At 52.3% G+C, this 24,912-nt stretch overlaps 15 protein-coding genes across 15 annotated transcripts; 9 read left to right on the top strand and 6 right to left on the bottom strand.

Moving 5' to 3' along the window:
- Positions 1-292: 292 nt before the first annotated feature.
- MYCFIDRAFT_192082 (uncharacterized protein) lies at positions 293-823 on the bottom strand (the record flags this gene model as incomplete). The annotated part of the gene is made up of 1 exon (XM_007922875.1): positions 293-823. The coding sequence occupies one exon, from the start codon at positions 821-823 to the stop codon at positions 293-295; it is 531 nt and encodes a 176-aa protein (XP_007921066.1).
- Positions 824-2,055: 1,232 nt separating this feature from the next.
- Positions 2,056-3,084, top strand: MYCFIDRAFT_129897 (uncharacterized protein; the record flags this gene model as incomplete). Its single annotated transcript, XM_007922874.1, has 1 exon — positions 2,056-3,084. One exon carries the CDS (start codon positions 2,056-2,058, stop codon positions 3,082-3,084), a length of 1,029 nt encoding a protein of 342 aa, XP_007921065.1.
- Positions 3,085-3,986: 902 nt separating this feature from the next.
- MYCFIDRAFT_75576 (uncharacterized protein) lies at positions 3,987-4,531 on the bottom strand (the record flags this gene model as incomplete). Its single annotated transcript, XM_007922197.1, has 2 exons — positions 3,987-4,319; positions 4,376-4,531. The coding sequence occupies 2 exons, from the start codon at positions 4,529-4,531 to the stop codon at positions 3,987-3,989; spliced, it is 489 nt and encodes a 162-aa protein (XP_007920388.1).
- A 354-nt stretch (positions 4,532-4,885) lies between these two features.
- On the bottom strand, positions 4,886-7,056 carry MYCFIDRAFT_54859 (uncharacterized protein). The gene is made up of 2 exons (XM_007921918.1): positions 6,270-7,056; positions 4,886-6,147 (listed from the first exon to the last, which is right to left on the bottom strand). Exons 1-2 carry the CDS (start codon positions 6,998-7,000, stop codon positions 4,983-4,985), a joined length of 1,896 nt encoding a protein of 631 aa, XP_007920109.1. The 5' UTR covers positions 7,001-7,056; the 3' UTR covers positions 4,886-4,982.
- A 650-nt stretch (positions 7,057-7,706) lies between these two features.
- MYCFIDRAFT_120538 (uncharacterized protein) lies at positions 7,707-8,301 on the bottom strand (the record flags this gene model as incomplete). The annotated part of the gene is made up of 2 exons (XM_007922873.1): positions 7,707-7,903; positions 7,962-8,301. Coding segments are annotated over 2 exons (537 nt in total), but the record flags the coding sequence as incomplete, so codon positions are not given.
- A 1,020-nt stretch (positions 8,302-9,321) lies between these two features.
- MYCFIDRAFT_85811 (uncharacterized protein) lies at positions 9,322-10,083 on the bottom strand. Its single transcript, XM_007922430.1, has 3 exons — positions 9,977-10,083; positions 9,756-9,908; positions 9,322-9,635 (listed from the first exon to the last, which is right to left on the bottom strand). The coding sequence occupies exons 1-3, from the start codon at positions 10,064-10,066 to the stop codon at positions 9,579-9,581; spliced, it is 300 nt and encodes a 99-aa protein (XP_007920621.1). The 5' UTR covers positions 10,067-10,083; the 3' UTR covers positions 9,322-9,578.
- Positions 10,084-10,307: 224 nt separating this feature from the next.
- Positions 10,308-14,222, top strand: MYCFIDRAFT_192078 (uncharacterized protein; the record flags this gene model as incomplete). The annotated part of the gene is made up of 1 exon (XM_007922872.1): positions 10,308-14,222. One exon carries the CDS (start codon positions 10,308-10,310, stop codon positions 14,220-14,222), a length of 3,915 nt encoding a protein of 1,304 aa, XP_007921063.1.
- A 200-nt stretch (positions 14,223-14,422) lies between these two features.
- MYCFIDRAFT_205776 (uncharacterized protein) lies at positions 14,423-15,245 on the top strand (the record flags this gene model as incomplete). The annotated part of the gene is made up of 9 exons (XM_007922871.1): positions 14,423-14,579; positions 14,637-14,730; positions 14,766-14,794; positions 14,827-14,886; positions 14,917-14,950; positions 14,975-14,987; positions 15,028-15,050; positions 15,080-15,141; positions 15,192-15,245. Exons 2-9 carry the CDS (start codon positions 14,703-14,705, stop codon positions 15,243-15,245), a joined length of 303 nt encoding a protein of 100 aa, XP_007921062.1. The 5' UTR covers positions 14,423-14,579; positions 14,637-14,702.
- Positions 15,246-15,617: 372 nt separating this feature from the next.
- MYCFIDRAFT_62527 (uncharacterized protein) lies at positions 15,618-16,668 on the bottom strand (the record flags this gene model as incomplete). The annotated part of the gene is made up of 2 exons (XM_007922049.1): positions 15,618-16,587; positions 16,646-16,668. The coding sequence occupies 2 exons, from the start codon at positions 16,666-16,668 to the stop codon at positions 15,618-15,620; spliced, it is 993 nt and encodes a 330-aa protein (XP_007920240.1).
- A 401-nt stretch (positions 16,669-17,069) lies between these two features.
- Positions 17,070-17,888, top strand: MYCFIDRAFT_192076 (uncharacterized protein; the record flags this gene model as incomplete). The annotated part of the gene is made up of 5 exons (XM_007922870.1): positions 17,070-17,080; positions 17,157-17,190; positions 17,254-17,371; positions 17,487-17,749; positions 17,856-17,888. The coding sequence occupies 5 exons, from the start codon at positions 17,070-17,072 to the stop codon at positions 17,886-17,888; spliced, it is 459 nt and encodes a 152-aa protein (XP_007921061.1).
- An 859-nt stretch (positions 17,889-18,747) lies between these two features.
- MYCFIDRAFT_209598 (uncharacterized protein) lies at positions 18,748-20,722 on the top strand. The gene is made up of 2 exons (XM_007922869.1): positions 18,748-19,054; positions 19,248-20,722. Exons 1-2 carry the CDS (start codon positions 19,049-19,051, stop codon positions 20,412-20,414), a joined length of 1,173 nt encoding a protein of 390 aa, XP_007921060.1. The 5' UTR covers positions 18,748-19,048; the 3' UTR covers positions 20,415-20,722.
- Positions 20,723-21,921: 1,199 nt separating this feature from the next.
- On the top strand, positions 21,922-23,219 carry MYCFIDRAFT_158931 (uncharacterized protein; the record flags this gene model as incomplete). The annotated part of the gene is made up of 1 exon (XM_007922866.1): positions 21,922-23,219. A coding segment is annotated over one exon (459 nt), but the record flags the coding sequence as incomplete, so codon positions are not given.
- Positions 22,289-23,219, top strand: MYCFIDRAFT_209597 (uncharacterized protein). Its single transcript, XM_007922868.1, has one exon. The coding sequence runs from the start codon at positions 22,803-22,805 to the stop codon at positions 23,049-23,051; it is 249 nt and encodes an 82-aa protein (XP_007921059.1). The 5' UTR covers positions 22,289-22,802; the 3' UTR covers positions 23,052-23,219.
- MYCFIDRAFT_181037 (uncharacterized protein) lies at positions 22,305-23,219 on the top strand. Its single transcript, XM_007922867.1, has one exon. It carries the CDS (start codon positions 22,431-22,433, stop codon positions 22,629-22,631), a length of 201 nt encoding a protein of 66 aa, XP_007921058.1. The 5' UTR covers positions 22,305-22,430; the 3' UTR covers positions 22,632-23,219.
- A 281-nt stretch (positions 23,220-23,500) lies between these two features.
- On the top strand, positions 23,501-24,404 carry MYCFIDRAFT_71261 (uncharacterized protein). The gene is made up of 3 exons (XM_007922122.1): positions 23,501-23,609; positions 23,665-24,028; positions 24,087-24,404. Exons 1-3 carry the CDS (start codon positions 23,519-23,521, stop codon positions 24,220-24,222), a joined length of 591 nt encoding a protein of 196 aa, XP_007920313.1. The 5' UTR covers positions 23,501-23,518; the 3' UTR covers positions 24,223-24,404.
- The last annotated feature ends 508 nt before the right edge of the window (positions 24,405-24,912 follow it).

Raw genomic sequence — 24,912 nt, 5'->3', positions numbered from 1 at the left:
ACCGCATAGTGGGATTTTTGATCCGGATTACGTGGGTGGGCCGCCGAGGGAGAGTGTTGAGTTTGGGATTTTGGCCGGGAGGGAGGATTAGCATCGTGAGTGAGACCGGAGTCATGGTTGTTGAGTGAGGGAATGGGTTGTGCTATGAATCTTGTGTTTCGTGGTATTTGTGAATAGAGCTATCCTCCCATTCGAACAAACCGCTCAGTGCTTCGCTCGCATCAACGTTCATAATCATCTCGCATCAACAGTAGACCTTTCATAGAAGAACTCCCGCAATTGGATTGCCACCTTACTCCTCAGCCGTGTCGAGCTTTTCTTTCTTCACCGATTGACCCTCACAAGCAGGAGCGTCATCCTCAGCTTTTCTCTTCGCCCCGGCTACGGCGTCGGTAGCTTGATTCTTGGGTCGCAACCCGACGTTGCCAATGACGTTCCTGTCACCTACGACACTGACTCCACAGTTTATCGTTAGATCTACTTTCAGAGGTCTTCTCATCTTCGAGCTTTGAGCTGCTTCGGAGTTCGCATGGGTGTTTGCTGCATTGATTTGATTCACAGCATGGAGAAGGAGGGTTGAGAATTTGGTAGCGTCTTGTAGGACAGATGGTGAGGTGGGGATCAGGTTGTTGGAGCCTTTGATGCTGGTCGTGGCATTTACTGTGAGCTTCACGGGTAGCTCTTCTTCGCTGTCAGAATCCATGTCGTCGTCTTCCTCGGAGTAGGGTGGTGGAGGAGCTTCTGGGGTTGGATTTGGTTGTTGTTGACGGGCGCGTTCGGCCAGAATCTTTTGCGTGAGATGCGTGATTGATGAGGAGTCCATTGCGATATCGTGTCTCTTTGGTGTCGCGACACGTGAGTCCTGATGAGTGTGGATGAGTGTGCCGGGGACGTTGATGGATGGTTCGAGGCGGTGGCTTGATCTGGAAGTCGCGACTTGGCTGTTTGCTGACTCGCGAAGTAGGAACAGCAACGCGTCTTCTAGGTGTGGTAGATGGGTGACGGCGAATTTGGCGAGTTGTTCGAGAAGCAGAAAGATGATTTTGCTTATGTGTGAGGCTGGGAGTGAATGGAGTTCTCGAGAGAGCGTTATTGATGGAGGAGGGTGGAGTGGGAAAATGATCGAAAGCTGAGAGAAGGCATACTTATGTGAGAGTCAGCAGATGCTGCATGGCGTGCGAGAGGCCTAGCTATTGTGGCCTCCTCTCGAGCAAGGTTACACATCGACAATAGGAAGCAGCGGCTATTGTAGATGAGCCTTGAGCCTAGCCATCCACATTTGCGGGCAGCCGCACGACGCCGCCGCGCCCTTCGGCATTTTGACTGAGACCAGGCATCGTGAAACTCGCAGAGGGTCATCTGCGCCCTCTCTTCCAATCGTCAGGCGTGTTTGGAGGCCATCGGGTGGCCGCCGTACCACATGCATGGACAGCGAGGTTGCGAGGTGGAGTTGGTATTGTTCTTTTTCGGGCTTCAATAGGGAATAGAGTTGCAGCGACTCGGCAGCTCCCGGCCTCTTTGCCAAGACTTCAAGACTTTCGAGTGGCCGGAGGACACATGCTCGCCGTGAGCATGGAAGATGTGCATGTCAAAGCTGTCCAGCCTTTCGCCACATTCAGCAGCTTGTTATGTAATGTGACGGTTGGCAAATTGGTAGGTGATGGCAAAGTGAAGTTGAAGCACATCTGTCACAAGCAATGCCGAGATTCCTCCGAGGTGAAGCTGGAAAGTGGAGACTTGAGCGCGCGCTTTCAAAGACCATCGAATCTCAACTCGACCTCGTCAACCTCGCCGGCCACAGACATACCATTCCAAGCACTTGCACTCGACTCCACCTCCTGCCACTCCCTCGATCTGAGCGACGCCATTCGACTTCCTTCCGCCCACGCACCCGCCATAGCTGAAAGCATAGCGAATTTCGGCGCAAACTTCTTCTGAAAGCGGCGATATGGATGCTTACGACTATGGCGGCATAGACCCCGAAGACACAGGGCCAAAGGTCACCATCAGAGATGTGAGTAGAGGATGTGCGCGACATGTCGAGAGTGGAAACTAATGAGCCAGACAAATGCGACGACCATCAAATTTCGCCTGTCCAACACATCGCTCGCTTTCGCTAACTCGCTACGGCGCGTGATGCTCGCAGAAGTGCCCACAATCGCCATCGATCTCGTCGAAATCGAGAACAACACGTCGGTACTCGCAGACGAATTCCTCGCACATCGACTCGGCCTGATCCCGCTCAGCACGAAAGGTGTTGACGAAATGATCGATTTCCGTGACTGCACCTGTGACGAGTACTGCGACAACTGCAGTGTGGTTCTGAGACTCAATGCCGTCAATCGAAGTAGCGACCAGAACCTCAAGGTCTTTGCGCGCGACCTGTTCGTGGAGTCGGCAGCACCGGGAGGATACAACCGCACAAACGGCGTTAATGGCAATTCCGTCGACGAACTTCCGCCACGGGGACATCCCATCATCATGGACCCTGCAGGCCATGGGCCTCTGATCTGCCAGCTGCGAAGAGGTCAGGAGCTGCGCATAAAGTGTGTGGCGAAGAAGGGCATCGCCAAGGAGCATGCGAAGTGGGCCCCAACAGCTGCGATAGCATTCGAGTATGACCCGTGGAATAAGCTACGACACACGACGCTGTGGTACGAGACAGACCCAAAAGCCGAGTGGCCAGAACCTGCGAAGAACGGAGAATGGGAAGAGCCGCCTCAAGAAGGAGAGCCTTTCAACTACGACGCCGAGCCGAACCAGTTCTACATCGACCTTGAGGGTACAGGAGTCATGCCACCAGATCAGATCCTGCATTCCGGCATTAGAGTGCTGCAGAACAAGTTCGCATCTATCATCAAAGAGCTCGATGCAGGAGCAGACGACGGACAGCAAAATGGATTTGGCGGTTTCAGTCCGGGGCAAGACATGGCGAATGGAGGCCAAACGCAATACGGTGGGCAGAGTGCGTATGGCGCAGGTACTGCTTATGGCGGTGGTTACGGAGATGGTGGCCAAACACCAGGATATGGTGCTACCAGCGTGTATGGGCAACATACGCCCTACGGACAACGTCCATACTAGGCGGCGTTTGCTGCGGAATGAGTGGAAGAGGAACGAGCTGTACCATTATTTGAGACTTCAGCGATGGCGTTGGTACGGTAAGCATGTGAGCTGGGAAGCTCAATCAACAAAACCAGGTGAGAGATATGAATGAGAAGATGCATTGAAGCGGTGCTGCGAAGCCCGTCTGACGCAGATTCGATCAAGTCACCATTTCTTCGTCGTTACCGTTCTGGTGAGCCTTACTTCCTTTACTCTGGCTGTGATCGAAACATGAAGGCTCGTTCACACAGGTTTCGCCATTGACAAGTTGATGACTTGACCATCATCAACTGACAGCAGATCTTGTATGCGTCTCGATCGGGTCCGACTCCGTTCGCCATCATTTCAGCCTCACACCAGCAGCATGTCTCACTATGCTGATATTCCTCGCAGTTTCCAGTTTCTGCAGCTGCTGTGCAGAGACATGTAGAGCTGTTCAAAACGAGGCGAGGAGGACGCGTGCAACGAATTCGAATGAGCATGTACCGCCACAAGCACAACCACCACAGACGGCAGATCAATCTGCAGAGAGGATTCACCGAGATCCGTGTATCTATCGTGGTTGATCGGGAATTCCCAGTAGGTGTGGAGAAGGGATAGAGAAGGGACAACGGAGCGCGCTGAAGGGTGAAGTGATTGGGTCAGATGGTCGTCTTTTTTTGAACATTGGCGACTTTCTAATGGGGGAAGGAGGCTAATCGAGATTAAATGGTTCAGCTCCTATTCCGCAAAGATCGAAGTCGCTAGTACAATTCCGAACCCTCTCAACATTGCTCCTGTCCGTCTGCACGCCTTGGGACCAGGGCGACTGTCGTGATGATGAAAGGAAAGAAATGTGTCGATCAAGAAGCCGGAGAATTTCTGCTCGACTATTGCAAAAGTCAGGATATTTCAGCACCCGAACAGAACATTGTCCGGTTAAGCATGAGATTCGTGGTCATGCGGTTGATGACGTGGAAGGTGTTGAGCTTGTAGTACTCTGGAAGCAGCTCGGTTCTGAGCAGACGACAGGTCTTAGTGATCGCAGGCTGGTCTCGCTTGATGATGCAGCATTCTTTTTCGCATCGCTGATTTCCGTCATCATCGTTTTTGCGCGCCTCGGTGGGCTCCTTTACTCTGAGGTCCTGGTTGATGAGAATGACGTCCGAGTAAGTAACGGCGAATTTGCCAATCTTAACCCACAGCTCGTCTGGCAAGTCGAGGAGTCGGAAAGGCTGTTGGATGTTAGCTATTCGGACATTGATTTCGATGTGCACGGTGTATGATGTACCTGAGATGGTGCCACGCTGGTCACAGCAGCGGCAGCAGGAGGTGGAAGAGGAGGAGGAGGAGGAGGAGGAGGTGGTGGTGGTTGGGCGGTCGAGTGAAGAGCTGCTCCAGGGAACAGCGAGTGCGCGCACTGCAGTAGGTGCCCGCTGCTGACCATGTCGGCAATGTATGTGTTGTTTAGGGTGCTCATATTGAAAGAGGGCATTCGAAAGGAGAGCGGTGAGGTCGATAGTCTGTCGAGGATCCTGGATGGATATTTGTCAGTGTAAATGGTGGTTGCGCTTGCATGAACGATGTCGTTTGGTGGTGGCGAGGAGCGCGGTTTTATGCCTACAGCTTCGGAATCGCTCGTGAAAATTGGTGAACTTAAGTTCACTCAGGATGTGTGCAAGTGCTGGTGCTTCACATGCACGACGTCCACTGTTGCGGCACGTGCGTATTGTTCGTCGAAATCTCACATGCATCTCTGCGAATGGAAAGGTCTGATCTGCGGCATCGGAAGATTTCTGGTCTCGTGAGGACATTCCCACCATAAATTGATACCTATGGATTGCCATCGAGATGAATCCTGGTCTACTATGGATGCCGTCTTACCCAACAAATGCTCTTCAAAAGTCAAACTCTCCTCGCAATCGATCCAGATCCATATCCGGTCCAACCATGGCCGAAAGGTCTCGCCTCTGCATCTGCGTAAATACCCTTCTCAATGTGTCATAAAGATTCGTGCTTTGGTTCTGCTGAAGCACCGCATCTACATCCCGCTCATCAATATCATTGCCATGCCCGTCTTTCATCAGCTCAGCGGCTTTCGCCCGACCTTCCTGCTCTAGAACTCTGTGCATCGAAAGCGCACCCAATAGGTGAGAAGCGGCTTCCTCTAGTACTCCAAGGTTAATGCAAGATACGCCGAGGTTGTAACGTGCGCGCACGAAATTAGGTCGCAGCTCGAGAGCTCGTGAGTATGCTTCGATGGCTTCCTCTGATCGGTTGCTGTTCGCGAGGGTTGCTCCAAGTCGGTTCCAGAGCAGATGTTCTTCGCCTTCTCGTTTCATTGATCCATGCTGGTGGCTGTTAAGAGCAGCTGTGAAGCAGTCCACCGCTTTGTCGTAGTCCTCACTGCCGTAGAAGAGCACACCAAGACCGACTTGTACATCAACATCAACCTCTGCACCTTCAGGATTAAGCTGAGCGGCCTCCAGAAAGTAATTTGTGACCTTCTCGTGCAGCAAGTGCCTATCAGTAAACCCAAGCTCCTCCTCCTCTCCCAGGCCTCTGGGAGTGACGCCAAGCTGAGGGTACTTCGCTGCTACCCATCGCTCGAGGGTCCTATAAGCAAGGCTGTCATAGCCTTCGTTCGTGTATGATACAGCAAGACCCATCAATGCTTCCTGATTGCTCGGGTCCAGCTTGATGGCTTGTTCTAAAGCTCTAATAGCTGGCGACTCCTTCTCGTTTTGAGCTTGCGCTTGACCCAGCGCGACCCATGCATCTACAAAGCTCTGATCTTTTTGCACTGCAGCCTCAAACGCCAAGGCCGCCAGACTGAGATTGCCACCTTCGCGCATGATCTTCATCCCTTCCTGGTATGCGTTCGGGTGCTCTTTGAAGACATTGTTCTCTTCGAACATGTACGTGCCGGACTCGGGAGCTGTGGCATAGTCACCAAACTCGCCCCTAAAAGGATCAAAGTTGTGATTCAAACCATCAAAGTCCTTCCACTGATCGTACTCGTCACCGAAGTGATTTGCAAGTTGTTCATCGGCGAGCATGTCCCTGTGAGCGTTAGCTTCCTGCCTAACGCCTTCCATTATGGACTCATAATCGCCCCAGCCTGTCTCTGACCTGCTCTTTGGTGAGCAGGTGAGCATAGAGGGGGTGTTTGTATGGCCACTTACCGGTCGACCTGGTTCAATTCTCTCTCCATAGCCTCGTTGGCTTCCCTGTCTAGCTGATCAAGATCTGCCTCCTTTTCTGCAGTAGACAACTCTTCAAACTGCTTTTCCCAGTCGGTATCGCTCAGCTCTTGCACACGTCCTTTGCCCTTGCCTTCGTACTGCTGCTGAGGCTGCTGGTTCCACATTTGCGGCTGATTGAATATCATCGGTCTCTGCATGCCAAAGGAGTTGCCATACATAGGCTGTCTGTATGCAGACTGGTAGGAGTTCGTCGGGCTTGCCGTTCGGGCCGTGGGAGTCATGTGCGATTGTCGGAATTGTTGGAAGTCTGCTGGGCTGAAAGCGGCATTTCTCTGCTGCTGAAGGAATTCTTCTGGCGCAAAATGAGGCCCTTTCTGAGCGAACTCGCTTGCCCATCCGTTGCCAGCGCCAGCGCCGCCGCCGCCGCCGCCTCCACCTACACGCTCAAGGTGCTCTGCTTCGCGTCGCATCTGCTCCATGTGGAAAGGGTCATTTGGCAGCATCTCGCCCATTCGCGGCCCTTGCTGAGCAAAATCTTGAAAGGCTGCATCTTCTGGGAGTTGTGGCGCGCTACGAAAGCCATTTAATTGCTGTGGTTGTCGCGATGCAAGGCGATCTCGCTGGAGTGATGTATCGGCGGATGTTTGCTTCTGGAACTGGGCCAGCGGGTTTGCACCGGTACTGCATTCTGGACCACCGAGAAAAGACATGACGCCTGCTATGCTATGCTATGCTGCCTTTTGGTACAATAGAGAGTGCGCTTGCTGATTACGTACGGTGGTGGTGGTGTGGGTTGTCGGAAGGCTTCAGTAGTGGGGTTGCGGTTCAGAGGAGAAGAGAGGGGATCTGGTGTCGTCGCTTTGGCAGGGAACAAGGAAGTTGCAATGACTGCAATACTACACACAGTATGCAGCGATGGTGATGAAGCAAAAATACCGGTAATGGAGAAGATGTTGCCTTTCACAACTTCGTCGGGAAAGCAGCAGGTGCATAGAGATGTTATTGTGTCAGGATGGAACGTCAGTTGCCGGCCGAGGCAAATGGCAAAATCGGCATCACAAGCCACAAGCCGACAGTACTGAAGCGAGAACATTGGCAAAAGTGATTTCCAGCAGAGGGGAGTCGTCAATATTCACAGCCTCAGCTGTCGACGCCGGCTCTATGCTATGCTATACTACACCTGTTAAATACAGCGGCCAAGTGCAGATCTGTGCGCCATGTTCACCCTATCGGTGGCCACGCGCCAACAACTTCTGCCTGCGCTCACTCTGCGCATGCTGCCTTATCCCCTCCATCGCGTGCCTGTGCATTCGTCGTACTGCCTCTGCCTCGGCGCTCTGCTTGCCACTTGAGACTCGTGCTGCATTATCCTACACACCTTGCCCTGCTCTGTGGTTGCCTCTACTCGTCTTTGGCTGGGCTGGCTGGGGTAGACGTTGAGTAGTCCACACGCAATTGCCGGCCATACACCACCTTCTGCTCGAGCAACTCTTTAGCCTTGGTTGCACTCGCCTCGTCGACGAAATCAGCGTGAGCAAAACCACGTGGCTGTCCGCTTCGGCGATCGATGGCGACTCTCACGTCGAGCACGTTGCGAATCTGTCGGAAGAGGTCTGGGGCATAGATGTCAGTTCAAAATCAAAACGTCTTCTGAGAACGTCCGTAACATACCATTTAGGTCGCGATCGCTCATCTGGTAAGACATGTTACCGATGAACAATGTCTTGCTCGGCTTGGTATTCACATTGCGCTGAGCCTTGTTTCGCTCCCGAGGGACGTGGTATTGCACAGACATGCGTCTGCCCTCGAAGACCTTCTGGTCCAACTCTCGGATAGCTCTGTCCGCGTCATCCCGATTTGCGAACTCAATAAAACCAAAACCCTTGCTCCTTCCGTTGGTGTCTGTGACAATGCGGCTGTTGGTGACTTCGCCAAATCGTCCGAATTCAGCCTCGAGTTGTGGCGCGGTGACCTCGAAGAACAGGTTGCCAATGTAGATAATCTTGCTTGGCTCGCGGGGCTTGGCACCAGATGATGGTGAAGGGAACTGGCTGGCTGCTGCAGCAACGGTACTTTGGGCGGTCTCAGCGACAGAAGACAGTGCTTCTTTGGTAGAGTCAATGGCGTGTTCGACTTCCTGTGAAGCTTCTTGTGCGGCGCTCTCTGCTGGTGCAGGGGCAGATTCTTCTTGAGCAGCGTCTGCAACATCTGGCGTCGCCACAGACTCCTCCTTTACCTCCGATGCGCTTGGTTCTGCAGTGACGGTCTCACCGCCTGTTGCTTCTGCAGGACTCTCCTGCTTTTGCTCGTCCTCAGCAAGCCATTTCCGCGACTGGTGAAATGATCGATACAATGCTGGCTTTGGGAACTGGAAGCTCGACGTGATCGGTCGAAGTGCCGACAGTTGTCGAGTTGGCTGGAATTGGACCGCGCGAACGGCGACGCGACGCAGTGCGAACATTGTGGCCTGATGAAAGAGAAGGGAGGAGATGAGTAGATGCAAAATGGCAAAAGAAGTTGAGATTGCGATGATCATCAATTGGAGGCGAGGAACTTTTGGAGCTAGTGCTAGTACTGGCCTTGGCAACACGGAGGTGCTGACTTGTCTTTCCCGCCGCCTATCACCTCACCTCACCTCAGCACATTCTGCGAGCCTTCTCGAATACGAATCTTGACAGTCTCCGTCCTGTCCTGAAATGCGGATGAGACATGTGTGATATATGCGTTCTACTTAACTCAATGGAATCACAAGGTGATAGCAAGTCCGTCACAACTAAGAACGAATGGCTGGGACTAGCATTCGAATCAATAATGAGAGCACTGATATCGATTTGGAAGATAGTCGCTGTACCAGAGATCATATTTGCGCTCTTTTATCATTGCGTCCGTTCGAAAGTCCGTCAACAGCACGCCGGGGCACAGAGCTATAGATCCGCGTGGAGACACTCTGCGTCAATTTCATGTGAGATATGGATGTCAATCGCATTGGGGCCTGCCAATCTCGAAGTGCGGTGTTCAGGTTGCATAGAATCTCTGCACGATTTCTCACTGCGTTATTAGCATTCGTACGGAACTACGGTGAGAGTGTCCAAGTCTTCGGCCAAGACGACCGTCCCCGATTCCCGAACGCTCTCTGTGGATTCTAGTGTGGCATAGCTCCCTCTCGACATATATACAGGCTTCAAGCAGGCTGCTCTGTGCTGCTCAGTGCGTAGGTTGGCATATGTTGCCCGTGCTCGATCGTCCTTCGCATCTCAATCCAAGGTCTCCCTCCTGATCAGTCCATCTTCAAGGCCTCAGGACACGAAGACCGTCTCGCGAAGGTGCTGTGGCGCGCTTGAAGCTCTGTGAAATATTGTCAGCCACTGATTCCTCGCTCTATTCGAGCTGCACATGTATCGCTGGTTCGACTGCAGTACAACAGTCTTGCAGAAGCTGAGAAGAGGAAGTTTGATGTCAACATACACTGTCGCATTCTTCCCAAGCTCTTCCTGCACCAAAGCCCAGACCTGCCCAGACTGGGAATGCTCTCCTCTTGAACAACAGAACCGAGAAGATTACGCCGAATGATGCGCCCAAGCCGGATCGGATCAGGAGTGTGCTAAGGCAGTGATCCCACTGTCACCACGTATTAGCCAACTACTCAAGCTGCATGTGCTGCTCGATGGGTTTCGGGGAGAAGGTACCTTCTCGTTCAAAAGGGCTTCGCTCATCGGTCGGTTCGGAGCTTTGGGCGCAGGTGCAGCGATGCTGCTGGAGGATGTCGAGTCGGCCATTGTAGCTGTGGGCGGTCTGACACCTTTGAGAGGATGGTGCGAAAGCGTTGTGAGGCCTGGGTAACAGAGCTCGTCCAGCGTTCAGCGCGGCATTGGCGATGGCTGCTCGCAAGTCGGTTCCGTGGCTCCGAAAAGCGGAAGCGAAAGCGAAAGCGAAAACTTGAAAGTCAGCATCGAGAAAAAGTTATGGAACAGCACCTGGCAACATTCGTGCCATTCGACTCGGAAGGCAGCTGGCAACATGGGGGCACCGACACCCACGACCTCCGACGCCACGTCTCTGGATCGTCTGAAAGCTCTTCATGGCATCGACAATCTGCCCTCGCAACTGGACGAGGCTCGGAAGCTATGCAATCACAGCTCTCGCGCGGAAATGATCCTGCGATGGCTGGTGGGAAAACTGAAAACGTCCAGCGATGCAAGACAAAAGAAGACGTCGTGGGGTCTGCTTGCATCGTGCATCCGTATGCTATCTGCACAACGATTGTCAGCCTTACTTGGATCTGGTAGCTTCATGGAGATTGTCAAGACTGCCACCACAGAGCCAAAGCTGAGCATCGACACGATATGCGCAATCACAGACTTATGGCGGCTTCTTTTCGAACGAGGTCAAGCTTCTGGTGGAGCGCCGACTCTGTCGCTCCTTAGCACAAAGAGCGTGACTGCGGCGGCAATTTGGGGAAATTGGATGGGTCATTTGAGGCAACATTGTGAAGAAGATGCGACATTTGCGAACATGATCATTGCGCGGTCACTACTGCATCTTGGAGTTCAGATCTGGAGTCTTCGAAAGCGCCAGCCCTCGGACCACGAATTGTTCAACTCACATTGTCTTCTGCCTGGATTACTGCTCCTCAGACTCTTATCGGCCGGCGTTGATGATATAGTAGCTAGTCGAAAGCGCAAGCACTGCGGGAACCACTCCGATCCGGAGAATTCTTCTATCCATGCTTTGCAAACCAATATCGCTAGGCATGCAATTCTTCCCGCGCGAGCCACATTCTTTGATAAGGACCAGAAGAAGCCACACCGCTCTCGGCGGAAGGATGTGGCCGATAACAGCGTCGATCTAGACGACACTCTAAACTCGATTGGACAGGCCTTGGTTCGAGGTCCGTCCAATAAAGCCATCGAGACCGTGCCTTTGCTTTTCGATCTGGCACTCCGAGCCGTGCCTACGCCCACACCTAGGCACAGAATACAGGAACGACCGTGGTTAGAGAACGTGTTTCTGACCTTGCGATCGCTTCTGGAAAATGGTAGCGAAGGCGATCGCCATCGTGTTACTGCAGATATGGTCAGACTCATCCGCGCTCGTGGAGTCTCACTTTCTCCGAAGTCGGTATCACAGCTGGCGAGTGAGTGCCTGGATAAGCCAGTCGTAGATGGCTCCGAGCCCGAACAGCGGTCCGCTTGGGAGCTTTTGTCGCAGCTCATTGCATTGGACTCGAGTGTCTTCGCAAATCGTCCATTGGCTGAGCGAATCTCGACCAGCGTGCCATCTGTAAGGACTTCGGTGGACACCGACTTTTACAGATCGAGCATATGTCTTCCCGTCATGAGGGCGTTTGCACAACGTCGTGACCTCAATACATTTATGGAGCTTTGGCATGAAAGACTAAAGCATCCAGCGCACTCAGATGATGCTTGGTCGCTATGGGCCGGGCTCGTTCCACCATTTGCAGACCTCCTTTGCGACTCGCGGACTGCTGACCAGATACTTGCCGACATCGATCAATATTCGCAAGGTCTGAGCACAGCTACACTGTTCGAATCGGAGGCTTTGAATGATCTGCGCGCTGATGCTATCATACTCGATGGCATACTCCGAGGACTTCGAAATGATGACTTGTTGGATCGAGCTTGGCAAAGGATGGACGTGCTCCTGCAAAAGCTCCTTGCAGTTACAAGTATCCAGGAAGGAGCCTCGCCAGGCTTCTACGTTAGTCTTTGGCAGCTCCTTGCCTCTCTCTTCGAGTCTTGGTTTCCTTCCATGGCTCATGCTATCGGGGACTCAGCGAAGATTGCAGAAGCCGGATCCGGAATTCTGAGCAGTGAGCCTTTCAAACTTGCAGTTCATCAGTGCAAGATGCTCTCCGTGTCCACAAAGCCTGCTCAACATCTCGTTGCTTGCGTTTGCGCTCGACTTGGGCACTACAGGGAACATGGCGAATTGTTCAAGGTCTGCAGGAAATCTGCTGCAGCGTTGTGCATGCAGCCAGCCTCTTCTCTGTGTGCGCTTGCCAAATATCCGGATGTGTTCATGCTGCTTGATCATGAGAGCGTCGTATCTGTGCTTGACACCGCAAGCAAGACATCGGGTGAGAGCCTCTCTTTGATGTCCTTGCTGCCTCCTGGATTGCTAGGCATGTTCGTAGACAGCAAAATTTCGTCTATGAGGACCATGACTGAGAAGAAAGCCAAGTCTAAAAGGACTAGCGATTCTGGTTTCGGCACTCAGCAAGTATTCTTGGATCTCTTGTTCAGTATACCATTGGAAACGCTTACTGCAAGGCAACGTGGCGACGTTCTGGACGCACTATCGAGGTTTCCACCAGAGACATCCGGACATATATCACGACTCGAAAAGCGATTTGCAGCCATCCTGACGCTACTCCGATATCCTTCCGAGGGCTCAGAGCTACTGACTGATCCTTCCATGGTGTGGTCTCTCGGACATTTCTTTGCAGTTTCGGACACAGCTTCCTGGGAATCCCAATCTGAACAGATCGCCGCATTCAATGCTATGTCTTTGCTGTGCAAGATCGTAGAGGCCATCATCAACCTCTGGCTGAAATCAAAGGCGCAAAATCGTGAGAAGCTTTTGGAAATATCTTCTCGCGCTCGACAAGCTCTGATGACTTGTCTCAAACATTCCCATCCCAATATCACTCTGATGCTGGCTGGATCTGTGATTGGTACTCTGGAGACCGCTGACAACACGTTCCTACAAGACTTTGCTCATCGTGATCCACAAGTGTCGCAAATACTTACTCAGATGACGCATGGCACATTAGCACAAGATGGCGCCAGACTCGTCCTCGAAGTCTTACTGAAAATCCCACACTCAATAATCGGAGACAGCCCTCTGGGTTCGTCTCCCGGTTTTGTTGCCGACATTTTAAGGAAAACCCTCGAGGATGAGACGATCTCTTCCTCAACTCTCCAATTCGCTGTTGACGCCAGAGCAGCTCAATTTTCCTGTCGATATGAAGAAGTTGATGGCATTGATCTGCTTCATGCGATTGAGAATGTTCTTAAGCGGGACCTGTCAGGTCAAGATCACTTTGCAGTACTGCAAGCGTTCGAGACCCGACTGCAGTCAGAGAGCTCATCCTTCCGATCCAGTATCATTGACGAGTTTCTGAAGGACGGACCGTCCTTCTCTGCCCAAGCTCTAGAATTACAACGATGCGCGATCACTGCGCTCTCTAAAGAAGACTTCGAACCTGCGCGAGAGCTTGCCGCAGTCGACATTCTGCATCACGTCTTGCGACAAGCATCATCCGGAGCAACGAGACATGAGCGCCAACTAAGCTTGCAAACACTCAAGCATATCCTCAAGGAGAAGCGATTCATGGTCAACCAATTCGGCGTGGAGCAGACCATCTCCACATTGCACTCAAGATCGATCGAGGATACGGCATTCGTGTCAATGTTGTGGCTTGACATCTGCCAAATCCTAGCCGTGCTCCTCACACAATTCCTCGGGCGTCTCCAAGGCCGCTACCATCTCCTCGTTACCCTTTTCCAACAACTCATTACAACACTCTTTTCCTCCGCAGACTCAACCTCCCGACAATCTACAGCCCTCTCCCGCCTACTCCAAACCTTCTGCAATCCCCCGCACATCCCAAGGAAACGTAACGCAAACAATCTTATCGACGAATCGCGAAAAGCCAAAGCCTACGCAGGACAATTCGTTCAATACACTCTACATCATTACTGTTCACAAATTCTGACGAATCCACCTTCCGATGATGCGGTCAGAGAAGCGCTGGTACCGGGCATCTGGGCTATGATTGAAGCGATCGAGACGAACAATTTTGAGAACGGGATCAAGAATTTGAGCGCGGCGATGAACAATAGTGAGAGAGCAGTGTTGAGATCTGTTTATGAGGAGTGGCAGAGGAGAGGGAAATGGGAGGGTACATAGGTGAGGTCTGGATGGATTGGCCTGTCGACCTGAGTCAGTGCTGTGCATATTGCCTACATGTACACAGCTACCGGGGTCACCTGCAGTTGCCTATCTTCCTTAGCTCCGTGTTGGCTTGCGTAGGATAAGAAGCCGGGGGACAGACTAATAATAAAAGCAAAGCTCTCTCGCTCACCGGGTTATTCGAAGTCTGTGCTCTGTTACAACCTGGTTGTCATCATCGTCAGATCACACGCATCGTAGGTCTCATCATAGATGCCATTAATACCTCATCACGAATCCGTCTGAACAACATACTTATCCATCGCTCAAACCTTTCTTTTGCTCTTTGACTCCTGCTCTCGTAGCCCACCAGAGGTATTGAGAATCGATCTGCACTCAACTGTACCACAGCAGGACTGACTGACATCGAAGGAATATGCAGCAGCAGCACTGAAACCCTCCGAACATGTGCGAATCCGTAGCGGGAACTCTCCACGCATGCGGGCATTCGAGGACAAGAACTCTAGTGGAAAGATGCTCAGCACGCACGAAGTGTCCGAGGCCTGAGAAAAAGAGATTCGACACATTATGTACCGCTTGTCGAGGTGACACAGGTGTTGAGAATAGTACGGCATGGATGGAGAGCCTCGGAGGTGGAAAGCCGGAGTGGTGGCCGAGTTCTGTGGCATATAGGAAGCAGTCATTGGTAGAGGATCGAAGGCCAAGCACGGCTGATAGCGAGGAGAGTGTTTCGAGCAATGCGTCTTGAGGGGATGATGGAAGGTATTAGCATTGTAATAACGAAGCATTAGCATTGTAATAGCGTATTGCCTGGTGGAGAAAGGGGTTTGCTCTAGTTGAAATCACAGGTTGAGATCATGAGATGGCACCTTGGCAAGGTATTTATCGCAGGCTGTCGCTCAATTGTATCGTGGGCGTGGGGAGTAATTCATAGGTGTTTCAAAATTCATCTTTGCGACGTGCCAGCTACGCAAACGTTCTTTTCTACTATGCTTTCCTTTGGAGGCTGCTCAGGCCTGAATGCACTTACTCAAGTTATTCTGCCCTCAACCGCTCATCTCCCGCTGCGGCGCCTTAGTCGGTATCTGAAGCGTGTCGTACAGTACACTGTGGTCATGCTGCTGACGTCCGGTGATGCTGAGCTTACACTTCCGGCGCGAGCATGGAGCTTCTGCAGGTCGACTTGTTTATCCCGCCCGAAAGTCCGTGTGAGACCGGCCTGACTGTTCAGCGGCCAATTCGACTGCATTTGTAGGATGGGCGCTCTGGCCGTGCAAATGCGGGATGCAGTCAATTATCACACGCCGTACCACGGTGGCTTCCTTCCGGATGTGCACCTCCATTCCGCGATGCATGGGTAAAATGTTTTTGTCTCGCTTCTTTGCAACTTGCTCACTCTTGCGACAATTCTGCAACAGCGAAGTAGCCCTTGTTTTCCACTACGCCACGGTTTCTCACCACAGCGGTGTATTTGATGACCCATTGAGGCTGAACATCGCCGACAAGAATGTCGGAAGTGGTGCCGTTGATAGCCTCTTCGCCGTGCAAGCTCTTACGCTTGTCACCGGCCTTGCTAGGTGGCGCCAGCACGCCAGCTCCAGATGGGCCAGGCCCAAGCAGTTCACGAGTTGTGCCTCGGGGTAGAATGTTGGAGCAATCATTGTGCACCAACAACTCCACGCTCTTGCTTTTCGCAAGTGCCATCAAGTCCTTCGGCACTGAGCAGCAATCACGAAGATTGATCTGATCCACGTCTGGCTTCGCATTCACCTTCTCCAGGAAAGTTTCAAGTCGCTCCTTCCCAAACTCAGCAACGCCAAGTCTGGCGACGACGCCTTGCTCCTTCAAACCTTCCAACGTCTTCCAAGCCTCGATTTGGCCTTCCAATGGCTCCGGGTCTGCTTCAACAGGACCTCGGGTAGAGATCTTGTCCGGGCAGTCTTCCTCCTCGTCGAAATATATGCCAGGAAAGCAGACTATTAGCAGATCGATCGACTCTACGTGGAGTTCCTTCTTGACCAAGTCTATCGCCTCTTTCGTTTGTACATGGCGGGTATTTCTCGAGGCTCCAGGCAGAAAGAACAGTTTGGCTGTGATATCGTAGTTTTCTCGCTCCTCCTGCAGAGCACTGTGCTCGAAGTCCAGAGCGGGAATCTCTAATGCGTCGTCTGTCTTCCTCATCCATGACGTGTAGCTCGGCCTGGAAGCATTGCCGTCGGATCCGGCATTTCCATTGCCATTTGCTTGTGGCGCATCGGGAGTTCTATGGTCGGCGAAGTTCGCTCGCAAGGACGAAACCAGTTCGGTATTTGACTTGCTGACGGGTCCTCGGCGGACGATTGAGGACCCGCCCATGATGTTTCTGCCATCACGGTAAGCAGCTATGGCGACAACATTTGAGATCGTGGTGAGGTACGCACGAGGTGGAGAGTAGCAACTTCATGGTTGATTATGAATTTGTCAGAAGACGGCGAAAGCGCTTTGTCCAGCAGTTGGCCGGCGTGGAATGGACAGACGCAAAGCGGAAGTGAGTGAGGAAAGTCTAGCGGCAAGAAGTAATGAGAAATACTGTCGTAGGGCGCACCGCTGAAGCTCTTGGATACACACTGCTACATTGGGGCGGCGTGATTGCAGCTGGCAGCGTAAGAAGATTTCTAATAGACAATCCCATCACACGGATCACAGTTGCGCTCGCAGGCACAAAAGCGGAGTGAAAGCGCGAAGGCTTGCTTCTTCGGCCCGGCCTGACTTTTCGCCTTTTCGCTCCCTAGCGTGGGGCCTTTTTCCGCACAATACCTGCACCTGCACCTGCGCCTACACTCCAAACTTCCATTCTGCCAAATCATGGCCATCAGGTGTGTCGTGTGTCCTGCACTTGCGGGCTCATCCATCCCCATAGCCACCCCCGAATGGCTGCTGACGCTGGCTGAGATATCTCATCCTGCTGTCCCGGCAGGGCAAAGTGGTAGGTTCAGCGCCCATCGACGCTGCTGCTGCAGGACAGCTATACTAACCGCTCATCTCCCAGCGACTTGCGAAATGGTTCACCACCCTCTCGCCCAAAGATAAGGCCAAGATCATCAAAGACGTCTCCCAGCTGGTTCTGGCGAGGCGCGCTCGCATGTGCAATTTTCTCGAATACAAAGGTATCGCCGTCACCCCTCGTCTTATTGTCGCCGCACACAGCACACCCTTGCTGCGGCGTGAAAATCTTCTCGACTTGCCCTTCTGACCCGCTCGTCACCACAGACACGAAAGTAGTGTATCGCCGGTATGCCTCGCTCTTCTTCATCGCCGCCACCGACCCGACAGACAACGAGTTAATCACGCTCGAAATTGTTCACCGCTACGTCGAGCAGATGGACAAATACTACGGCAACGTCTGCGAGCTCGATATTATTTTCAACTTCCAGAAAGCCTACTTCATACTCGACGAGCTCCTGTTGGCCGGTGAGATGCAAGAGAGCAGCAAAAAGAACGTGCTGCGAGTGATTGGCGCTCAAGACAGTCTCGAAGACATGGAGGTAGGTGCCGCTTCGGATATGCTCCTTGCGCCCGCTTCTCCTGTCCACAAAATCACCATGATGACCCTCATCTTGTATCACCACCCGCTGATGCCTTGTCCGTTAGGTCGAGGACGATGCTGTCACAAAGATTGGCTGAACCAGACTCACATTGTACATATGTATTATCATCCTCCTAGAATCTCTCAGAGGCACACTCCTGGCTAACACGCGTTCGCCGTTCAGATCGATACGGAGATGAGCAGAGAGCTCGAGAAGCAGCTCAAAAATGCCGGACTTTTATAGCTGCCTAGTACTGTGTTCTGAAGCATTTGCTGAGGAAGCGGGAAACAGCACGCTTCCAATGCATGGCGTTGTTGGCGTCTATTGGAGTACAATTGCAGAGATACCCCATGGCACGATGGCTGTTGTTTTTGAAGCCTGCCATTCATAGGTATAGCACCTTTCCGTGCGTCAGCACGACAGGCGAGAAGCCTGGGAATTGAAATGACCACTTTACCATCCATTATGATGAGTATCAAATGCCTGTTGTTTTGGAAGGCTGATACCTCATGAACTTTGCTTCAATGCTCACATCATTCACCGAGCGCATATCGTTGGCATCTATTGGAGAACCTTGCAAAGGTAGGTACAACCACATCCTTCTCCCCGAAACTGTCAAACGTTTGCTGAACCTCTGTGTCCCCACGAAGCTTGACGGAAGCTATCATGTTGCTTCCCATGACCACTCATCGCGGCACGTGCGGTACGTCGTCAAGCTGAAGCCGTGACTACTGTACTTATTACGAGCTCGATGTCTCAGGAGAATCGGGAGACCGAGCTGTACTGTCCACAAAGACAAAGCACGCTTTTGATCGGCGAACTCTATTGGTCTATCCTTCGGCCTGCGCAAACAGCTCCAGCTTTCACACGTGACTTGAGCGGAGACAGCCGGTGGCCTCGCCTGACACCTCGCGACTTCGCAACAACCAAGTTGCTCTCCGTCATCAACAACGACAGCGACATTCTCACGACACATGGCATCTACGACCAGTTTCGCCGCCTGCTAGACGCTTCTGCGCGTCTAGCTATACGTCAAGCGACAACCCGGCTTCCGACGGAGGGAAGTACCCAGGCACACTACAACCCCAACAATCGCATCTCCGCACAAATCACGCCGCGACGGCATCGGCGATATCAATCAAACGCAGCATTTTCATATTCGCGAAGAAGCCATTCTCGCCCGGTGGAAGGGAACATTGAAAGACAAAACCAATACGCAAGTGGTAGGAGTCAGCCGATGGGCTTAAGGTCGCCGAAATGAAGGTGCGTGGAAATGATACAGCGTCGTGAATCCGCTCGACGGAACTGGTGTATGCGCTCTGTGAGATTTGTTTGAGAGACGCAACATCAGATCACCTGCAAGGCTGCATTCGGCTTGAGCAGGTTTCCGTTGGGCGCATTCGTAGCAGCTGGTCCCCGAAATATAATATAGCTGCGATTTGCTGACATTTTGCAGTATCTCAATATACCGGACATCTACCCGGTTTTGAATGCGCTGAATTTCTCGACGCCAGATTGTCACGTCGTTGGAGGATGCGACATCTATTCTATTAAGGCTACCAGAGACGATAAGAAATTTTACGAGACCATCGAGAACAGCCTGGAATCACAATATGCGTCACTTGTAAGACTGAGCGCGTCTCTCAGTCCGCCGTATCGGACTCGGAGTGAAGATGGCAGGCGCAGCGACGGTGCTGGCAGTCGAAGACAGAGCCGCAGCCGTACCGCGGAGCCGGTGCCAGAGATTGATCTCTCACGCGCCTCACCGTTCGGATCTCTAAGTCAGACTACTTCGCGGAGAGCTTTTGCTTACATGATAGCTACGCTAAATGCGTCGCATCCGGACTACGATTTCTCGCATATACTACGGCCTTCTGATTTCCGCAAGGAGCGCAGTCTGCGTAGCATTATGCACAAGATAGACACCACGCTCCAGCACTTGCGGCCCCGGCAGACTTCGGCTATGCATCATCTGTCTCCGCCGTCGTCTTTATCGAGCTCGGCACCAGGCACTAGCCTGATGAGCGAGGTCTGGAATCAAAACATGTGGAAGCTCCTTGATAAGGAGATGAATCTTCGTCAATGCGAAAGATACTCCTACGTCCCGGATGATGATCCGTTCGACGGCGACGAAGGAGCCATATGGAGTATGCACTATTTCTTCTTCAGCAAGGAGAGGAAGCGTGTGTGCTACCTCTACCTTCGTGGCTTCAGCGTGATATCTCATTCGCCCGTCCAAGCGGCGCTCAGCGTCCAGAAGCCGAAGCCGGTCCACAGGAAAGTGTCCAGCATATCTGTTGGCGAGGGTGCTGGAAAACGTGCTAGCTTCTGGCTTAGCTCAGATCTTCTATCTAGAAGTATAGATACCGTGAGCTATGGCGAAGACGACGACGACGAGATGGTGATCGTTGAACCTGGCGACGATGAAGTCGAAGTGCCCTACATGGACCTTGATGAGATTCGAAGCGACATCGTAAACGGAAGATATGAGGACTATGTCATCGACGAGGAGTCGGACGAGTACAATAACTACGACGACACTATTGATGAGATGTGGCGCGAGCCGCACCGTGTCAGAGCCGTCAGCGAAGAGATTGGTGCGGCTATGGAGGTTGAAGCTTGAAGTCAACGACCCTTCAAGAATGAATATACACATTGAAGCGCAGAAATGAATCATGGGCGGCGTTATGGGATTTGTATATGTCGGATGAACGGTGGCATACTGGCGTTTCTGTAAGGTGTACGGATGTGAGAATGGGCTGCAAGGCGCCTGTTGTACTTTGGTGAGCATGGCCCTCGAGTGCTGGTGGCGCGGCTGCTCAGGGCGTTCAGTGTTTGGGACGAGTGATACCTCTCTTGCGGTTTGCTTCTTACGGCCTCTAATTCTTCCTGCGAAGTTCGTACTTGAGAACACAAGATGTTTCTCTGTTCAACGCAATGCTTCTCTCTTTTCTGGGCGTGCTCTTGCACATGACCGAGATCCTGCGGGCAAGCAAGCAAGCAGGCCCTTGGCTGTTCCCTATCTCGAGACCAGACGAGAATGTTAGCGATTCCTGCTCGAACACCCTTTGTTGTTACTGGTCTGAGTGGGGATAGGGCTGTTCCCTTGGCTGGCTTCCCCTCCCCACTCCCTGTCTGGCGGTGAACTGGTCTGATCGCGCTCTCGTTAATCGTTAAACCACAGTGAGTTATGCCCTGCTCTAACAGGTGCCGACATGTGCCTGATCAGCACGTCTTGTCCTTGGTGCCGGCTGTTCCCCATATTCTGAGCTTCACAATACACAGTTGTCTCACTCATAGATCGTGTGACCCGGCCACGCAGCCTCGAGATCGACAGTTCCTGACCAGATCTCACCTAGTGCTCGAACACAATCGAAAATCACGCAAACCACGCGGTATCCATAATACCTGGAGCCAGCGAGAGAATAAGCTTTCCTTAGTCCTCCATCAGCTCCGGCTACCAGTATTTGATGAACATGCCTCTCCCATGCTCACCTGTTAGCAACTCCACCTCTACATCCGCTACCGAGTCTGACGATCATTCCGACGACAGTCTCGCGACTCCTCGTGCAGGACCCAGCGATCCCGCTCAGAGATCTCAGGCGAATCTCAGCAAACCATTGATTCCACTGCCTTTCCCCACTGGATCTGCATCGTGTGATACTGTCAAGGACTCAGACGATAGGGCCGGAGGAGATATCAGAGAGAGACAGAGATCTGTCACGTTCTTACCTGGCACAATTGGAGCTTTGTCTAAGCGGGATAGCACTTATTCGACACATAGTTCCGTCATGGCCGCTTCACCTGGACGATTGAGTCCGAGGAATTCCTTTCGAACTCGAAGTGTTTCTGGAAGAGGTGATTCGGAAGAGGGCTTTGGTGGTGAGAGTAGTGCAGATGAGAACACTGCGATTATGAGAAAAGCGGCGGCGAGGATGAATGGGTACGGAGCTGTTATTCAAGAGGCGGAACATAATCTGGTTGATGATATCAGGCCAGATCCTTTGCCTGGCCAGGGCATACCCAGAAAGAGGAAGAGTGGATCGACATTAAGATCGAGGGGAAGCTTGAGAGAAACTGGTGCGAGTACATCGAATGCGAATAATGCTCGGACACAACATGCTCAGCAAGAGGAGGAACACGAAAGTTGGTGGCGATCTTTGGTTGACAAATATGGTAGCGTGGAATTGGAGAATAAGGGGAGTGTTGCTCGCGACCATTTGGCTTTGGAACGGACATTTCTCGCCTGGCTACGAACCTCACTGTCTTTCGCGAGTATCGGTATCGCAGTCACGCAACTCTTCCGGCTCAACACGTCGATCGTATCGGATGCCGAACAGTCTGGGCAATCTGCTACCGCGCGTCTTCGGGCAGTGGGAAAGCCGCTTGGTGCTACCTTCCTGGGCATCTCGATTCTGATTCTGCTGCTGGGTTTCCATCGGTACTTTGAGAGCCAGCATTATGTGATCAGAGGCAAATTTCCTGCGAGTCGAGGAACGATTGTTATCGTCTCTGCTGTTACTACGGCTTTGATCATCGCGAGTTTGGTTGTGGTTGTTGCTGTTGCGCCGAGGGCTTTTGAGAGGTGAATAGGATGCTATGGTTATACGGGTTGTGTGTTGCTGCAGATGGTCCTGCAATGTCACGCCAAGGAGCTCACTGCACCTTAAGTGGTCTTGCCTACTACAGCCTCAACACATTTCACGCCTACAAGCTCACGCATCCTGGTGTGGAGAAGCATCGCTGGCTGAAGGCAATCGGATTTCAGAGCGCAGCCAACCTCGATTCTCTCTACGTCACGACCAATTTGGACGGAATACTTAAAGCTGCAGCGGTATAAGTCCAAAAGGACGAAGCGCTGCGGCGAGTCCTGGATCAAGGACGGAGAACAAGTTGCGGATCATCAAGGACCGATGCAGCGGCATCGGCTGGACTGTGGGCTCGGATTCTACTTGATGAAGGTGCATTCTGCACGTCAACCATCAGCACAACGAAAATCATCCCGAAATCGATGAGGATGAAGCTCCACCGAAGAAGAAAACCAGGCCAGCGCCAAAATTTCGGACAAGGACAACAAAGTCAGCTCAAGTTCTGCACAACGCAATCCTGCTCGCTCTTCGAATTTGGTTTGCTCGACTCTGCATTGTGGATGGCTCAGATCCGGGACAGCAGTCTGCGCGAGCTTTTGCGACATGATGGCTGTTCTACTGAAATCAACCTGCGACTCGAGGTCGGCTTGCGAGGGCTGATACGATACTGAGCTTTTTGCAACAATTCGAAAGCTCTCTCATTGCTTGCTTTGCAAACTCATCGACAAGACCTTCAATGGACTTATCAGAAGAATCGACCAAAGCGTTGGTTCATATCGCAATAGTCAGAGGCAATTGCTTGATTCGTCTACATAGGTACTCTTCTGTGCATCGGCTTCATCTCTGTGTCACACTTTTGCTCTTCACAGTATCTACAATAGCGTTTGAGTTGGCTTCTAAAGAACATGTCGGTACTGCATGCCCCTTCTTAAAAGCATTGAATCTCTGGGTCACAATGTTGAGATCCGTGTTGACGTGCGTGGATGGCGTGAGATGTCTCGTTGCTGCCAGGTTTCGGGACAGATCCTTGCAAGCGCGTCATAACATGTGAAAGCAAGGGCAACTTGCATTGCCCCTTCGAACGTGATTCCTAACATCTGTGTCTCAATCACACAATCACCAACAGTGAAATCACAAAATGCCATCAGAAGCTTTCTACACGACCAATTTGCCCTCTGGCTTGCGAATAGCCCAGGTTGCTGGCTTGACAGTCTCCGGTTTCCTTGCCGGTACGAGAACATCAACATATACTCTTTTCACCACATGCTAACAGATGGTATCCAGGCAAGACCTTCGCCGCAAGCACCGTGACTCCAGCTCTCCTCAAGGCTCCCGCACCTCTCCTAGCAAAGCAATGGAAGACCATCTTCGACGCCGACAAGCTCATCTTCCCCGTGACTTGCATCTTCAGCGCAGGTGTGTTTGGCTACATCGGCTACCGTGAAGACAAATGGACTCTACCCGCGACTCTCTACACAGCTTCTGCCTCGCTTTTGCTGTCTCTGGTGCCGTATACTTTCCTGCTTAGCGAGCCGATCGTCCAGAAGCTGCAGAGGAAGGCGCAGTCTCTGGCTAGTGTTGCGATCACGGATGCTCAGGCTGAGAGTGGTTTGAAGCACGAAGAGACCACGCACGCTTTGGTCGACAAGTGAGTCCACATCAATGATCTGGTTTGACGCAGCTGTCGTGCTAACGGAGACTACTAGGTGGGCCACGATCAATCTTGGCAGAGCGGTGATCTCTGCTGCTTCCACTGCTATCGCGATCTGGGCTGCTGTTGACCGGACTGAGGTTGTACCAGCCACGGCTCGTTTGGCAACAGGTGCCAACCGCTTGGGCTGAAAACTGGGCATTGAATGAAGATGATAAGGCAATGATGCCAGAAGAACGGCACGAGAGTGATCCCTTATGAGGCCTTTCAGCATGCAGCATCCTCACACGGCAGTAAAAGTGACGTTCGAGGCGATAAGAGTCACTGTACGGAGTATGTATGAGAATAATGAAACGAAGGCATGAAGATTCTCAATACAGACGAAGCCTCGATCGTACGACGGTACGCGTGCCGACACTGCGGAGGAGTGTGTCGTCACCTTGCATGGTACCTCGTTGTTGCCCTGCCAGCCACCGCACGCGTTTTTTCTTGACGCATGCATGCTACGAAGCATGAACAGTAGTGTGACATCCGACGACGTGGCACACTGTCGGTGAGGCTTCTGCTGCATCGTCTCCTCTAGGCGCATGAACTGCAGTCCAGTGCGGAGTGTCGTGCACAGGAGGCGAACAAATGAGAAGAACTCGGCGTGGTTGTTGGCACTGACTTCGTTCTGCGCAAATTGAACCGTTCCGGCCTTGTTCCCCGGCAGCCTCCCTATTGGCGCGGGGCGGGGCGGGCATGGAAGCGTTCAGTGTTGTGACAACGACCCATGTGCGCGTGGGCATGGCTCGCCGCGTCTCGCCATCCCTATTTTCGCGATAGATATTCTAGCAGGCAGTCCTGCAAGTTTGTAGAACGGTCGTGCCACTCCACTCACG

The sequence above is a fragment of the Pseudocercospora fijiensis genome, assembly GCF_000340215.1.
Source record: "Pseudocercospora fijiensis CIRAD86 unplaced genomic scaffold MYCFIscaffold_1, whole genome shotgun sequence".
In the NCBI taxonomy this organism is placed as follows: Eukaryota; Fungi; Ascomycota; class Dothideomycetes; order Mycosphaerellales; family Mycosphaerellaceae; genus Pseudocercospora; species Pseudocercospora fijiensis.
The sequence above is the reverse complement of the archived record's forward strand: the minus strand, read 5'-3'. Positions and strand labels throughout refer to the sequence as shown.

Coding starts and splice junctions, on each gene's coding strand:
- MYCFIDRAFT_54859 (XM_007921918.1), bottom strand. CDS start 7,000: ATGTCTTTTCTCGGTGGTCCAGAATGCAGTACCGGTGCAAACCCGCTG. Junction 6,148..6,269: donor GAATTGAACCAGGTCGACCG/GTAAGTGGCCAT, acceptor TAACGCTCACAG/GGACATGCTCGCCGATGAAC.
- MYCFIDRAFT_85811 (XM_007922430.1), bottom strand. CDS start 10,066: ATGGCCGACTCGACATCCTCCAGCAGCATCGCTGCACCTGCGCCCAAA. Junction 9,909..9,976: donor AAGCCCTTTTGAACGAGAAG/GTACCTTCTCCC, acceptor ACGTGGTGACAG/TGGGATCACTGCCTTAGCAC. Junction 9,636..9,755: donor CTTGGGAAGAATGCGACAGT/GTATGTTGACAT, acceptor AATATTTCACAG/AGCTTCAAGCGCGCCACAGC.
- MYCFIDRAFT_181037 (XM_007922867.1), top strand. CDS start 22,431: ATGTCACGCCAAGGAGCTCACTGCACCTTAAGTGGTCTTGCCTACTAC.
- MYCFIDRAFT_209597 (XM_007922868.1), top strand. CDS start 22,803: ATGAGGATGAAGCTCCACCGAAGAAGAAAACCAGGCCAGCGCCAAAAT.
- MYCFIDRAFT_71261 (XM_007922122.1), top strand. CDS start 23,519: ATGCCATCAGAAGCTTTCTACACGACCAATTTGCCCTCTGGCTTGCGA. Junction 23,610..23,664: donor AGTCTCCGGTTTCCTTGCCG/GTACGAGAACAT, acceptor GATGGTATCCAG/GCAAGACCTTCGCCGCAAGC. Junction 24,029..24,086: donor ACGCACGCTTTGGTCGACAA/GTGAGTCCACAT, acceptor GGAGACTACTAG/GTGGGCCACGATCAATCTTG.